The sequence below is a fragment of the Mugil cephalus genome, chromosome 21 (assembly GCF_022458985.1).
Source record: "Mugil cephalus isolate CIBA_MC_2020 chromosome 21, CIBA_Mcephalus_1.1, whole genome shotgun sequence".
Lineage (NCBI taxonomy): Eukaryota > Metazoa > Chordata > Actinopteri > Mugiliformes > Mugilidae > Mugil > Mugil cephalus.
Window position 1 is genome coordinate 4989073 of NC_061790.1, and position 15478 is coordinate 5004550.

The following is a 15478-nucleotide window of genomic DNA, read 5'->3' on the forward strand; positions in this document are numbered from 1 at the left end:
TGTAATATTCAAGAAATGTTATTTTAAACGTCACAATGGAAATTCGCCAGCAAAAATAAGAAGAATTTAAGTCTAAATATTACATATTTGTGGATATGTTTGATTCGGGCATTTATTTCGGCGGGCACTAGGACCTGTCAGAATTACTTCTTCACGGAGACGGTCCAGTTTTATGAGCAGAGCAAGATGATTCACACCCCGTGTACTTCCTTGTTTGTCTTCCAAAGTCGTTTAACTTGTAAAACTTTATTTAAAATCTATGCGTTAATTTTCGGAGGAATAAAAGAAAGCTACCGTATTTTATCCGATGTCCTCTTAATGTTTACATGTGTTCAAGCCGGAAAACGTAGCTAAATTCCGCCAAAATGCTGTGTTACCAGGTAACAGACGAGCGTCCATAGCGGTGTATTTGGTCTTCGCGCAGCTAACTCTCTTGTTAGGTTTCTTCTCTTTGTAGGTCAAAGGTCGTTCACTTCCTGCAACGCCAAAATTCATCTAGTCAAACTAGTTTCTGACCGTCTTGTCCATCTGTGGCCAGTACTGTCATATAACAAGAAGAAAACGGTGACCTCTTCTCCGTGTTAGCATCTGTAAGTACTGTCCCTGTGTGCACATTTCTACTGGATATACTCAAATGTTTAGTAGCATTCTAGCTAATTTGCCTCAGCTGTTGGCACATGCTTGCTTTAGTTACCCAGCTAAACTACTTGATTTAAAATTAAAAAGCTATTGCTTTAGTATCTTAGTATCTAGCTTTAGTTTGTGGAGTTTGACAATGAAATATGTTGAAAATATTTGCAGTTTTCATCGAGCAATTGTGTGGAGGCAAACGTTTTTGTAATTAACAACTAATCACAGATGTGGATAATGTGTAATATGTGCATGATGCCGTGAAGACATTTAGTGTGTGGTGATATTCTGGTCCTCATTATTTATTATATTATTCCCCCTCCTCATGTGATGTAGTTGCATGAGTTTTACTGCCCTTTCCTTCAGATCAACCTGTGAAAAATGTCTGGAAGTCCTGCTCTGGTCATGCGGCTCGTGGCCTCTGCCTACACCGTGGCTGAAAAGGCAGGAGCCATTGCGAGGAAAGTGCTTCACAGCGGAGAACTTGGCATTGTGGAAAAGGTGTGACACGTCACACTGAAACGATTCCTGGCGGTAATGCAAGAATCGAAAAGGTTCTGATCGTATTTTGTATTCTTCTTCTTTGTACCCCTGCACAGACGGGAGCGAACGATCTGCAGACACTTGCAGACAGACTGGCGCAGCAGAGCATCTGCGCTTCACTGTACAGAAAGTTCCCCAAACTCACCATCATTGGAGAGGAGGTGAGTGAATGTACGACTTTTACACCAAACGCAGCGGACACCTAATAGGTATTGTGCTGTTCACCCTTTTGTTGAGGATGAAGACTTAATAATCCGCTCGTGATTTTGTTCCCGCAGGATCTTCCAGCTGAGGAGGTTCAGGAAGACCTCATTGAGACTGGCCAATCAGAGGAAATCCTCCAGAAGAGCTGTCCTGCAGAGTATAGTGAGCTGAAAGAAGAAGAGGTACTACCAGATTCCCAAACAACAGTATTGTCTGTTGAATAAACAGTTTAACATATAATTTCTATCTGATTCTCAGCTCGTTGTGTGGGTTGATCCTCTGGATGGCACCAAGGAATTTACTGAAGGTAGGTCCTTCTAGTGCACTAAAGCCTGTTGATATATAAGGAGTTGTGCACGCTGTACACCGATCTACCACAACATGAAAAAAAAACACGAAAAAGGTGTTGACCTGGCCTCCAAATTCACTAGATCTCAAACTGATCAAGTATCTGTGGGTCTGTTCTCTGACAACTGTTTTGTAGGCACAAGGGAGACCCACACAATATTAGGAAGGTGGTCGTAATGTTGTGGCTCATCGGTGTGAATATACCATGGGCGCTGTGTATATCTCAGCTGCATCCTAGCACATATACTGAGTGCACATAATGAGTTTCCATTTTTCTTTCTCTTTATTGTTCTGAGGGTCTTATTTTTTCCCCAAACTATTCTCATTTAAAGGCTTGTGGTAATTTTCTTTCTTAATGCGTGAACTCCTCCCGTGCTGCCGCCTCGGGGCCGCGTGTCCGTGTTATGAATTTCACCCACGGGAATCAATGAAGGTACTTGTTTGTCTTACTCTGCGGTGTGTGTGTGTGTGCCGAGACGTTAATGTGAAATGTCTCCTAAAGGCGAAAAACCTGTCGCGTTTGCTTATTAACAGTTAAACATTTATACATGTGACTCACACTGCAGCATCCGTGCGTTTAAATGTGTATATTATGTATTTATGTTAAATCGGCTTGACATTTTAGCTAACTGACAGCTCTTTAGTAAAATAGTCAATTAAAAGCTTTATTTCTTTTTTTTTTTATAATTTGGTTCTTTGTCTTGGGCTTCTTCCTGGAACACTGTGGCCATCACACCTTCTTTCTTCTTCTCCTCTTTGTGCGTCTCTTTCTGCTGACCCCCAGCGTCCAGGTGTGTCCATCTCCGAGCTGTGCCACAGACACAGACACCACACAAAGGCTCGGACGCTTCTCGGCTTCACAGCACGGCTTTCTGTATGGGAGCTGTGTTCATTGTTGCGGCCGCACCACAATAAACGTTTGCTCAGGAGTGAAACGGTCTAGTTAGCCTCCCGCTAACGCCGCGCTGTTCTCTTCTGTACCCCAGGGCTCCTCGATAACGTGACAGTGCTCATTGGCATTGCACACAGAGGCAGAGCTATCGCAGGCGTCATCAACCAGCCGTTCTACAACTACCAGGTACATATTAATACATATATATATTTTTGTTTTAAAGCATCTCCATGTGGCTGACTCTGACTTCTTCCTCGCCAGCTTGGAGCCGGAGCCACTTTAGGCCGGACGATGTGGGGGATGCCGGGTTTGGGCGCCTTCGGCTTCCAGCTGAAGGAAGTTCCCGACGGGAGGCGAATTGTCGCCACCACCCGTTCCCATAGCAACAAGCTGGTGACGGACTGCGTGAACGCCATGGAGCCTCATGAGGTCATACGAGTGGGCGGAGCTGGGAACAAGGTGAAAGGTTTAGCCAAAACTTTGACTCTGACTAGTTTAGATGCATAAAGTTCTGGTAAAAGTCTCCTTTTCTATCAGATTTGACTGACTCTTGAGCATAGAGGTGAATAAATACTGCCCATGTTCTTTTTACATTTATTCTAACTGTTCTAATCAGTTTTAATGCAGATGATAAATCTCAGTTTCAACTTTTATAGAAAGAGCCAACTTCAAACTATAGATAACTATATATAATTGCATTAAAAGGCCAAGTAAAACTACAGTTATTATAAATAATTGTAGGAGTGACACTGTATTCAGTCTGTGGAGTAACTGCAACCGAAGAGAAAGAGATTTGAGACGTTTAGATGTTATTACTTATTGTTACACCTGATAGTTTTGTAAATGGTTGTAAATAGTTTTACAAAAAATGCATCATGCATTTCCTGTATTTTAATGGGAATTGCTATGAATGACTTTGTTGTTTGCTCGATTTGTACATAAGCTTTTGAAATTTACACTTAAGATTTGCAGTCCAAGTTATAAAAACGTGTTTGTAGTTCTCACGGTGAAAAATCGAACATTCTCCTACTCAGATTTTTTATGGTTTATGTGCGGTTTTAATACAGTTTGTCAAAATGAAAAAATTATTGTTAAATGACATTGGTTTGATTGGTTTTAGGCGGCCATGTTGATTTTAGGCCTGAAAACAGCCAAATTGTGATCAACCTGTCAACTAGTCCCGCAATTATGTATTAAATTTCTTTTCTACCCGTGCACCTTCAGTGACAGCAGACAGTACTCTGAATACTGAACAGCTCGTCTCTCTGCAGATAATCCAGCTGGTGGAGGGGAAAGCTTCTGCTTATGTCTTTGCGAGTCCGGGGTGCAAGAAGTGGGACACCTGCGCTCCTGAAGCTGTCCTGGTTGCAGTCGGAGGTAAAAACAACCTACATCGATCAGCCACAATTTCAGTTTCAGTTTAAGTGTATTCTTTTCTGGGAACTTAAAGCCACCGCCTGCACATAAACTGCACCGTCACGGCAACAGAAATGGTTCAGTCCTTGCATCGTGGTGCCTCGTATTCCCCAGTTAAGCGACATAAACGCACCCAGTCGTCCACGTCAAAAAAATGTTGAAAATCCTTTTTTTTTAATGTTCTCATCCAGGCCGACTGACCGACATGCACGGCAACGCCTATCGCTACGACGCCGACGTGAAGCACATGAACTCGGCCGGGGTCCTCGCCACGCTACGCAACCACGAGTACTACGTCAGCAGAGTGCCACAGTCCGTGCTGCAGGGCCTCAAGTCAGACTGAGGTCTGTACTCACGTCTCCCAACACCAGATCGGTTTCTGGACATGTGTGTGTGAACTGTATTTTTATACACCATAAAATGTTTTTAATGTGTCATTTCGGTCATTTGTAAATGGAGGTTGTTTATTCTTGTGCCTGAGACTGAACTTCTTGTATTGTATCTGGAGAGAGTCAGTTACAGTTTTACCGTTTTTACACACCTGGGGGGTAGATAAACACAACCCCTCCCCTTCAGCCAACGTCAGAAGCAACCGTCACAAACCTTCAGCTATTACCAGAAAGAACTCGTTACTCCTTTTATTTCAGGGCCACGGTTTCAAGATGGCTGAACCATTAACGTAATAACGTACACTACACTACAACCTACACACTACAGGAGTTTTCTTGACCATCTGTCTGTCGTTAGCGTTACTGTCCCTCTCCTTCTAATATTAGTTTCCTATTTTTACCCCATGATGATGAGAGCCCCGACAGGTAACACCTGAACCTTTACCACCTTAAGGGACCCAGAAGAAGCAGGAAGCAGACTCCACACACTCTTTCCGTTTATTCCACATGTCTGAAACAAACTCGTACAAATCTCAGGACGTCTGAACGTCCTGTTTCCAGCTTGTAGACCGACAGATTTACAAGGCAAAAGGCAAAAATGTTTGAAATCAAGTCACAACAGCTTAAATGTTGGGTACTGAGTTGGGACTTATTTACTGTACTTCAGTCAATAACCACTACGTGTAATAAAAAGTAATGATGCCAACAACAGACAAAAATGCCGTCGTCTCCGCTCGATGATTCTTGACCTCTCTGCGGCGTCATGCAGTGACTGGAAGTGTGACGATGCTGAGCGCAGGAGGTCGACATCTACAGCTGTGATCACTAGATAAGAATTAATACTGACAACTACTTCTCAATCCTGTACTTTTAGTAACTTCATCTACTAAGATCCTCTTCTTCTTCTTCCGTTTGTACAGCTTCATCTTTGAACAGTCTACAGACTAAAAGACACAAACTCAGGGTAGTGACAGAGCTGTTTGGTTCTTTTCCACACAAAAAAAGGAACTGTTTACATTAATGCACTGCTGGAAACGCAGCTCTTTAACAACCACAAATGTTCGTTCAGTGACACGAGGGGTGGACAAGGTACGAAGCTTAGTGCTGGTTGTGAAAAAAGAGGAGTATCGAGTGTAAAGTTAGAACAGATCTTAGGTTAGTTGTGACCTTTTTCAGAGGACAAATGTTTGTGTTTGATTAAAGCGAGATCTGTAGCAATCTTTATTGCACTTATATCATCAAAATCCCAGGATTTTATTGATGTTTCCGTGGGAGATTAGAACATTCTTGAGTCGCAGGGGAAAAGCCGTGGCCGTCATGTGACGTCTTACTGGGGGGTGACTGGACGTTTTGGGACGTTTGCTTAGTTGCAGAGCGTTAGATGAGGAGGTGGATGCTTCATGTCTGCAGCTAGTTTGGACGTGACTTAGCATTAAAGACGGGAAACAAGGACGTGTGTCTGCACAAGCAAAAGACAAAATCGACTTGCCAGCACGATTTGTAGCTTATTTGATTTCATATACACACACAAAAAAACAAAGTGTAACACAACAAACAGCTGCTCCATAGATAACTGGGACCATAGACTGTATATAGATGTGGACAACGCGTTCCCACTTCCTTGCATTGACCAAACTCACTCTATTTTCCAGGGGATACGGGCAGAAATTTTCATTTTTCCTCCTGTATTTTATATTAAGTATTATTTTATGCTGCAAAGTGATTTTCCTTCAGGGTCAATAAAGTATATGAATAAAATAAGGTGAAGACCTGACAGACAGATTTAGTTATTTTTGGAAAGAGACAAACTTCCTGTTCCCAGTCTAAATGCTAAAATGAAGGAATTGAAACACTTAAGTAAATATGGAACTAGAGCCGAAGGTAAGAGAGAAAACATTTGGCCATCTCACACACAAGCGTGCATGCATTAAACAAAGTCACCATGGAAATGTTTAGTCTGAAGGCAGGGAGGCGCGTTACCCGATCTACGACAGGTCGGTGTTAATATTCCTGAAGGGGCTGAGTAAATGCATATCATGGCGTTAAAAAAAAAAAAAAAATGGGCGGGAGGAACACTCATGTTCATAAAAACCCACAGAACAAGCAGGAAACACTCCGGGCGTTTCTTAGTTACACAAAGAACAAACTGAGTGAGAGGAGGCTGGAGTGTTTGAGGCAGCCTGCGGGGACGTGGGCCAGAAACCAGCTGGAGGAGCAGGAGAGCCGGGGCCGGCCGCTCACCTCTTCTTAGGAGCCTGAGTGGTGCGTGGTGGGGTGACGGGGCGTCCCGAGTTCACCCCTCCGTACTGGTATTTCGCTTTTTTTTCTGACGGCTTCAGGATCTGAAATATAAAACGGTGTCTTTGATGAAGACACGTAGAAGCGTGTGGTGGAGTAGATTTTAATGGGCCGGTGAGAGACGCCTTCTCTACCTGAAAGGAGCACATGAGGGACTCGTCCACGCTCATCATGCCGCCAGCGTTGTCAAACTCCCCGCAGTAATTAGGGGCGGAAAACAGCGTCACCAGCTGTCGCTTTGCAAAGAACTCGTAGCCGTCTTCAACGACCTGGTTACGGCACAGACGGATGACAACAAATTACATAACACTAACTTTCATAAACAATAAACCATTTAACGTTTTTTATTTTTTTTTTTTAACTCCTTCTGATTCTTGGTCAGATAAAATCAGCAATTAAACAATTCACTATCTGAAGAATAAATTTAGAACATCTCTGTACCATTTTAAGTAGCTTGTTATGTAGATGTTATTCAATGAAGCCAGAAACCAATTTCCTTTTACATGTTTTACCACATAATTTTTCCACACTGTGTTTTAAATGTTTTTTTTATCCAAAACTCAATATTTTGTTTCTACATTTCACTGTTAATGTTGAATAAACCAGTTACAATCTATCTGTATCTGTCATTATTTTGAATGCAGTTGTAAATCACAGAGCAGCCAGACTTTTTTACCTGATGAGCTCGGCAGATGAGGTCCAGGTCGTGGCGGTTGAGGAACTTGCTGACCACGTCGGCCCCGAAGGTGAAAGAAACTCCCCTGTCGTTCTCCCCCCAGCCCTGGACGTCTTTGTCCGGGTCCGACCACAGCAGGTCACACAGTAAGCCTGGAGCAAGAGAAAATGCATCAACGCTACATCTGGAAAGAGTTTTGGAAAACAGGAAATCCTGACATTTTTACGTATAGTTTCCTTGAATGGTAAACAAGTCACATTAGCAACATTTTTTGTCGTTTTGTTACGACAACCAGCTGATAAAGACTCTCTTCAAACACAAGATAACAGACCTGTGTCTGGGACGTCAGTGGGTCTCATAATACGTCGGATTTGTTCCATGGACTGCAGATCAGGTGAGAGTCCTGAGGGGAAAGAAGGCTGTATTAAAAATGTGATATATTTAAGCAAATTATGTGAGAGAGACAGACTGGATGTTATTTCACAGATTAACAGACCAACCCTTTATGATCGATGCTACTGAAAAATCATACATTCAATCATTAAAATACTTAATATTTACGTAAAGCTCCATAGTAAGTCAGTCTTTAGAGGGACACACAAATGCAGAGACAAAGGACTCAGAGGTTTATCACAACGGAGATGCTTCACAAACCTCCGTGGCAGCAGAAGATCTTCTCGTCAATAATCGCAGCAATGGGCAGACAATTAAAACAGTCTGTGAACGTCTTCCAGAGCTTTATGTTGAACCTGCGCTTGCCTGAGAAACAGGAAAGATTTTATTATGTTTAAGCATAAAATAGTGAATTCAAAATTCAGATGTCCCTTTAAAATAAATCAAGTCTTGATTTTATGTTTTGCAGCTTTGATTTTCATTTAAATAAATGTGAAGTCACCATCTGTCACTGAATGAGGTAACACAATCACGACTGAGTATTTGCAAACTACGTGTCTGTGGTGACATGCTGGTAATTACTGTTAATGTAATCATAATGTAATTCATGGTTTAAGAATGAGCAGCCACAGTGAGCTGTTAGATAAAGTGCTGCAAGACACAAACTGCACAAATCCAACTTCTCAGTGATGTAAACAACTTCTTTTAACATACCCTGCTCTTCAGATTCAAATCAGATCACAGCAACTCATAGAATATTGGAAAAAGTCCAATTATTTCCTGATTTCCTGACTTACTGATACAACACTAGTTTGTTTTGTTGCCATCAAAAAAAGATCTGTAGCAAAAACTTTTTATAGCTGCTGCTACATGTGAAAACCAAATCAACCAAGACTTAACCAAAATTACCTGTTCAGAGTGAGATCTCTACAAAACTCAAAAGTAGTAAATACTAATGCTTCAGAAACTGCAACTATCAAAGGTTTAGAAAAGCTGATGGTATTGAACTTGACAAGTATTCAGGAGTAGCTTATGAACAACAAACAGCGACGTTGTCCCGCTTACACTCGTCATAGAAGCCGTAGATGCGATTGATGGAGGCACACTCGTGGTTCCCCCTGAGCAAGAAGAAGTTTTCTGGGTATTTGATCTTGTATGCGAGCAGCAGGCAGATGGTCTCCAGCGACTGCTTCCCTCTGTCCACATAATCCCCCAGAAACAGATAGTTGGCCTCTGGAGGAAAGCCTCCATACTCGAATAGCCTCAGTAAGTCTGTGTATTGTCCGTGGATATCACCTGGAATTAAAATTACGTCTTGTTGTTGGCACACGTAATCGGCACAAGCTTGATAATCAGAATCGTATATATAGTATATATAGTAGGGCTGGTTCTCACCACAGATTTTAAGAGGAGCCTCCAGTTCTAGGAGAATCGGCTGGCTGAGGAAAATCTCTCTGGACTTGATGCAGAGCCCCCGAACCTCCGCCTCTGACATCTGTACGATCTTTCCTGGACGACATCCTCGCACTGCAATGCAAAAACAATGTATATCACATTACCATCACAGGTTTAAAGAGAGGAGACCACTGTACTTTGCTACTAGCCAGTCATGCCATTTAATCCACTCAGCATGGATTGTTATGACTTGGCGAGGGCACGAGCGAACAGCTCGTTTCCTCAGCGGGAATTTTTGGGGATTTTTGCCGTCTGGAAGACTAGAGGACCAATTCACATTTACAGAAAGAACAGTGTGTCTGTTATGGCGCTCGCCAGAAGTGGCGGGTTGGTCACAAATTGACTTTAGACATGTATTAAAGGACAAGTTAAATGCACTCAGGTTTACAGTAGCATTTTTAGCATTTTCAGAGGAAGAAGACATTAAAATAGATTGGGTACTTAACTGATTATACGTATTAATCCAGTTTTGCATTACCAGTCAATACAGTATGTTGTATGAGTTCCATAAATACAATGTATTCTTTACAACAGAGGTCCATTTGCTTCAAACCGTCCGGACGGACAACAATAAGTGTCCAGTAGCTTGTACACAAACATACGCAGATATCAACATAACACACCAACAAAATCAACAGTGCAAGAGGAGAAGGAAGATTGAAAATATGTATAAGACTGTAATAACATGTAAAACTATATAGTATAGAGTATTTAAGCATTTAATCAGTGGCGTTGTACACTTTAAATGCTTAAATACTCATTGGCTAAATTGTACATCACATCATATAGCACATCACTTTAATGGGGCACGTAGAAATAGTGGGGCTGTATATAACTATGCCGCTCGGCGTCTTGTTTATTTAAAAATTAACACACGCATTATGACAAAATAGCACCTAATAATTTAAACGTAATAGAATACAAAGCACAATATGTTGTCTCAGAAAATCTAGTGTAGTACATGTGAGAGCTCAATCTGGAGTTTCTAGGTCGGGATTTGTGTTGTTATTGACGCTATATAAATAAAGCTGAACTGAACTGAATTGACTAGTCTTACAAAATAGGTCGGGGTGTGTGTGTATTATCGATGAATTAGAAATGGTTGTGCAGGTTTTTTAGTAGTATCCTCGTAGACTAGGCATCCTAGGTAAAGGGGGGTGTGTCCGGGCCCTAGAGGTAGCCGTCCTGTTAGCTAACTAGTTACCAGCCCTGGCAACCAAAACGGCTAACGTTACTAAGCAACCACAACTTTCAGCGGCTCTTTTTTCCCCCCGTTGTCCGTTTAGCTGTTGAAAATGTCGACATAGCTCTAACTATCGAAACAAGCAGCCAGCTAATTATTCTTTGCCATTGGTGATTTTGCACAGTGTAAAAAACGAAACTAGCTAGCGGACATGTAGCGAACATGTAGCTCCCATGGTGACGTCATTGATTTTAACCCTGCGGTTAGCTTACGGCTTCACGACGGAAGATGCAATACCACAAAAAAAACAACAAAAAAAAACGAGTGGGTTCCTGATTCATCGTGAAGCTACGTGGCAACTGCGTTACTTAGCACACAGATATACAAAACGGTGCAATGGTAGCGTACCTTCCAGTAACCGAGAGATGAGGCTGTCAACGTTCAGGTCGCTCTCCGCCATGTTTCCGCTGCGCACACGCACACGCACACACACACACACACACACACACACACAGAGGCAGGCAGGTAACCCGGGCAACCGTGGCCCTGAGTCTTGACTTGAAGGCTCGAAAGACGACGAGGCTGACTGGTGATTCAATTAAATGTACCCATGGTAAAAAATAAACACTTGCATGCTATATTTTAGGAGTTATTTTCACTAGTGTTGTGTTGCCAAAATATAAAGTTATGTTAACGTTACACTGCAGTTACAAAATCATCTCCAGTAGGTGTCGCTGCAAGAAGTAAGGCAGAGCTGGGAAGCATAGACAGACGAGTAGAAAAAGCAAGAAAGAAATTTATTATTTAAAGAAATTGGACGATAGAAGTGTCTGAAAATTATGTTGTCATTTATTTTATTTATTTATTTTCTATATTTTTGTTTGTTTGTTCTTGCTGCTTAGAATTATTACAAGTATTTGCTTTAAGTCTTTCTCTCGTAGGTGCCGTCTTATGGCTATTGGGCTGAAGTTATCAGAAGTCTTCATCAGTAAGGGTCTTAAAATGTGTCGAGAATCTGCCTCTTTGAAACCTACGGCTCATTGCAAGTGGAAAGGTTTTGGGTCTACTACTTGACTTTTTTGTCCTATAACCCTCAGGATCGAGAGCCCTTCCATGTCAGGTCAACAATCCTGCCACTTTTAGAGAGAAAGTGTTTTTGCAAGGATAGTTTTTTTGCAAAGATTAAGGTTATAGTCTTTTTTCCCCCTTTTTTTTATAGTTTAAATGCCATTATCAATAAAACGCTTACTCCCCGTTTCCACTGTCTCTTTTTTTTCTTCTTCTTCTTCAGCATGAAAACACTCCTGGGGCTGTTTGTTAAGTGATCAACTCAAACAGCTTCCATGTGTACAAGTTTAATTTTAGAATAAATTAGCCAGGAACATATAATTTCCGGTAAGCACTATATATACTGTGAGTGAGTGTCCAAGGAACCAGTTTATACTCTCCTCTCCTGTTTCCATGCGTTCTATCATTCTGTGCTTCATCTCTAAAATATTATGGACTCTGTGGAACATCTAAGCCCTTATATGTTCAGGTACAAAAGCACAATCTTTGCAACGAGGGAAGGGTTGACTCTCGAAGACATTCATGGTTTCCAGCATTTGGAGGTCCGGCCTACAGATATCTGTCTGTGTACATTCCCAAAATCAGGTCAGTAATTTGCCATTTACAGTACTTTTATGTTTTTTTTGAAACCCATTAATGATATGTCTAATTATGTCTTAATTATTTTAAAACCATACCGCAAAACTGAGAGCTTAAATTAATACTATACCTCTAGTTAATGACTTATAATTATTGAGAGACACCAGGTAACATAACAGTGAAAGATGCTCAAATATGAAATGTGTCTGCAGGCAAGCATATATAGATCAACACATGCTGTGTGTTAGCTATTTCTCTGTTCTTGGGAAAGGTACAATGTGGATGCAGGAGATTCTCGTCCAGATTGTGAATGCTGCTTATCCCAACCAGGTGGAAGATGTCAGCAACAGGATGCGTGTTCCCTGGCTAGAGGGCATGTCCTTTAACAACGTTTTTCGAGAAAGCCACGATCCTCGCATGTTTCGCACACACGTCTTTCCTGACTTGTTGCCTAAAGATGTGAAAGCAAAGAAAATCAAGGTAACTTGATGCCTAGATCTCACCTAGCTACCTTGGGATGAACTTAGGATCATATTAGCCACAGTCATTCTAGACAAGAGATAAACTCATATATATGCTGTATAATTTTTATTTTAAATTGGTATTTTTTTTTTAAATATTCTGACAGCAAACAATATGTTTTCTTAGCTGGGACCAGCATGTAAGATTAAGTACGATCTATTCTCGCAGATGGAAAATAGAATTCATTATTATGCGCACACAGGTTAAACACAACATCCGCCTTTAAAACAATAATCGTTTGTTCCGGCAATTGTTATCTCATGCCTACAAGATCACACCGGCACCATGACTTACAGTACAGCAGGGGTGTTGCAAAATATTTGGTTGATAAGACATTTTTATATATTTTTTAATTTTCTCCCACAAATTAATTTTTTTTTTAAAATACACATTAATGTGATTCCTACATACTTTCTGCAATATTAGCAGAAGAGAAGCTAACAGCGCTTATGTGTTTATATGAGGTAATGCATATGTGTATATATGATGATAATATTTCGAAATAGCACTAGGCTGAGTTTAATATAAAATTATATAATCTCATATAGAGTATGAGTATAATCTCTCAACCCTGGGGGATTACTTGCCCCGAAAAACGTTGAAGACTACAGTAAATAGATATTTAGATATTTTCAGACTACAAGAGATTTTAACCACTCCATTAAGGTGAAACTTCCCAGATAGTCCAGGATCAGGGAGCAATGCATGCACCACCCCATGTGATCTAAAGCAGGTGCAACCGCTGGCCATAAGCGTGCAAAACTTTTTATTTAAAAAACAACCACAACAACACAAACAGTTGCGTGAATAAGAAGATTTCAGAGTTGCAATCTGCAACGTCACCACTAGGTGCCGTTAAATCCTACACACTCGTCGTTTAACTTTATTAATTCCAATGTTTTAGTTTTAAGAATGGACCTCACTCATGTGGTGCTCTTCAGGTTGTGTATGTGATGAGGAATCCCAAGGATGTCCTGGTGTCCTTATACCACTTTACCCAGAGTTGGATCCAACTCGAATCAGTGAAGACCTTTGGGGATATCTTTTGGGACTTCTTGGAAGACAACGGTAGTCTTGCTTTGTATACAATATTACAATTTCTATTGTTATATTATCTATGTTACGTTGTGTAAATTTAACATTTTCCCAGCTTAGCACCCATTCCACTGCTCACTCTTTGCTTATTAAAATGTGTTAATTTTTAAAATATATTTGTATTTCTGTGTCAGTACTAGGTTAGAACTGTTACTGTCTGTCTAATTTCTTTTCAAACTTACCCAAAATGATAGTAAGATGGACTAATATTCCTTCTGGGTTTTTTTCTGAATTCTGTAACAGCTCCTGGCGGATCATGGTTTGACCATGTCCTACACTTTCATAGAGAAAAAGACCAGATGGACATACATTTCATAAAATATGAAGATATGTTGATGGTAAGCTCATATCAGATTTTATAAAAATGGTCTATTTCCCAGTTTTCTTCTATAGCAACAAGCTATAAACATTTATAATTGACAGGACCTCAGGGGAGAGGTTGTGAAGCTTTGTGCTTTTCTGGGAAAAGATCTGACTGATGAAGCCATTGATCATGTGGTGGAGATGTCCACCTTTAAAAACATGAAGACAAATCCCAAAGCAAACTACAAGGATTTACTTGAAGCCGACAAGTACAGGAAGCCAACCATGCGCAAAGGTGAGTTTCCACACTGTGGAAGGACGAAATACCGCAAGGCTTTTATGGAAGATTCGATTTAACCTGTCGGTGTTTCAAACTGTGCTTTAATGCATTAATGACGCTTATGTATATTTGCATATGTTACAGGTGAGGCTGGTGACTGGAAGAATTACTTCACAGTGGCACAAAATGAACACTTTGATAAAGTGTTCAAAGAGAGGATGGGCGAATTCCCATTGAGCTTCACCTGGGATCTCCAACAATGACTACGGACTGTTTATCATTAATCACTCCTGATAAGCCTGTCTGGTAAAAGTAGCTGGTATCTATGATTAAAAGTCCCAGTTTATGTTTTTGTAAACAAATGCCATTTTTTGCCTGCAATCATTAATTTCCATTTCACCATATTAATATGTTGGTAACATTTGCTGCAAATACTGTGGCACCCCTCAACTTCCTGACTTCCTGTTGCGGCTGTCTTTCCATATTTGGAAGAATAAAAAGTACATGACACCTGTGATTGCTACTGCTCCTATATAAGCTGGGGGACCCAGACACTTATGTACACACATAATGAAAATAAATGATTCTTGAATCTTGAATTGTTACTCTTGTTACTCTCAGATTCTGCTTAATCTATCAAAATTCAAATCCATTTCAAAATCACTCTTATTTTAAATTCATCATTTCATTTTCTGCAGGTTATATGTCGCATTTGTTTGGTTGAATTGTCCTAAATAAACAAAAGCATCTACTCAATGCTTGAGGCATTACATGATAAGGGATGAAAAGGTCAAAAATACACCAAGAATAAACACACATTGGGAGAGATTGCGCAGACATGATTTTATAAGGGAACGAGATACAAAACCCTACTCTAATAGTGCCCCATATATTGAGGACCACTTAAGAGTGACTTCCACATGGTTCTGGTTATCCTCCCATAGGCCTCCCATGAGAAGGTGGAGCCGTACATCTACGCATCTACGTGCGTGTCGCTGTAATATGGCCATACAAAATGAAGAACATTTGCTCTTGTGACCCCACACAAAGGACATTCGTGCAAAATATGGACATGACTCCAGAGACCTGAGCTCTCTCTTCACAAACACTGATAAAAAGCTTTTAATTATGTTACAGGCTTGTTTGACAATGCTGGAAAACTGAGACGAGTGGCCAAAAGGCATTGGATAAAGGCAACTGGAAT

General features: G+C 40.8%; 3 protein-coding genes across 5 annotated transcripts; 2 read left to right on the forward strand and 1 right to left on the reverse strand.

The window, feature by feature from the left end:
• The first annotated feature begins 433 nt into the window (after positions 1-433).
• Positions 434-5141, forward strand: bpnt1 (bisphosphate nucleotidase 1). Of its 2 annotated transcripts, none has more exons than XM_047573267.1 (9): positions 434-590; positions 997-1131; positions 1230-1334; positions 1452-1559; positions 1636-1684; positions 2712-2803; positions 2879-3076; positions 3889-3994; positions 4225-5141. In XM_047573267.1, the coding sequence occupies exons 2-9, from the start codon at positions 1012-1014 to the stop codon at positions 4374-4376; spliced, it is 930 nt and encodes a 309-aa protein (XP_047429223.1). In that variant the 5' UTR covers positions 434-590; positions 997-1011; the 3' UTR covers positions 4377-5141. The 2 variants fall into 2 exon arrangements, with proteins under 2 accessions (XP_047429223.1, XP_047429224.1); XM_047573268.1 differs by having other exon boundaries at positions 448-590; positions 967-1131.
• On the reverse strand, positions 4903-10935 carry LOC124998754 (serine/threonine-protein phosphatase PP1-beta catalytic subunit-like). The gene is made up of 8 exons (XM_047573266.1): positions 10836-10935; positions 9185-9316; positions 8855-9085; positions 8051-8155; positions 7728-7799; positions 7397-7548; positions 6855-6989; positions 4903-6764 (listed from the first exon to the last, which is right to left on the reverse strand). Exons 1-8 carry the CDS (start codon positions 10885-10887, stop codon positions 6660-6662), a joined length of 984 nt encoding a protein of 327 aa, XP_047429222.1. The 5' UTR covers positions 10888-10935; the 3' UTR covers positions 4903-6659.
• A 917-nt stretch (positions 10936-11852) lies between these two features.
• Positions 11853-14873, forward strand: LOC124999128 (amine sulfotransferase-like). Of its 2 annotated transcripts, none has more exons than XM_047573903.1 (6): positions 11853-12080; positions 12346-12554; positions 13538-13664; positions 13935-14029; positions 14115-14289; positions 14419-14873. In XM_047573903.1, the coding sequence occupies exons 1-6, from the start codon at positions 11927-11929 to the stop codon at positions 14535-14537; spliced, it is 879 nt and encodes a 292-aa protein (XP_047429859.1). In that variant the 5' UTR covers positions 11853-11926; the 3' UTR covers positions 14538-14873. The 2 variants fall into 2 exon arrangements, with proteins under 2 accessions (XP_047429859.1, XP_047429860.1); XM_047573904.1 differs by having other exon boundaries at positions 11873-12080; positions 12405-12554.
• The last annotated feature ends 605 nt before the right edge of the window (positions 14874-15478 follow it).

Bases quoted from the DNA above. Each gene is read 5' to 3' on its own strand.
- bpnt1 (XM_047573267.1), top strand. From the start codon at position 1,012: ATGTCTGGAAGTCCTGCTCTGGTCATGCGGCTCGTGGCCTCTGCCTAC. The intron at 1,132-1,229 runs GTGTGACACGTC...ACCCCTGCACAG, and splicing joins AACTTGGCATTGTGGAAAAG to ACGGGAGCGAACGATCTGCA. The intron at 1,560-1,635 runs GTACTACCAGAT...TCTGATTCTCAG, and splicing joins GTGAGCTGAAAGAAGAAGAG to CTCGTTGTGTGGGTTGATCC.
- LOC124998754 (XM_047573266.1), bottom strand. From the start codon at position 10,887: ATGGCGGAGAGCGACCTGAACGTTGACAGCCTCATCTCTCGGTTACTG. The intron at 9,317-10,835 runs GTACGCTACCAT...TTTGCATTGCAG, and splicing joins CATCTCTCGGTTACTGGAAG to TGCGAGGATGTCGTCCAGGA. The intron at 8,156-8,854 runs GTAAGCGGGACA...CCTGTTTCTCAG, and splicing joins CTACGGCTTCTATGACGAGT to GCAAGCGCAGGTTCAACATA.
- LOC124999128 (XM_047573903.1), top strand. From the start codon at position 11,927: ATGGACTCTGTGGAACATCTAAGCCCTTATATGTTCAGGTACAAAAGC. The intron at 14,030-14,114 runs GTAAGCTCATAT...TATAATTGACAG, and splicing joins AATATGAAGATATGTTGATG to GACCTCAGGGGAGAGGTTGT. The intron at 14,290-14,418 runs GTGAGTTTCCAC...CATATGTTACAG, and splicing joins GAAGCCAACCATGCGCAAAG to GTGAGGCTGGTGACTGGAAG.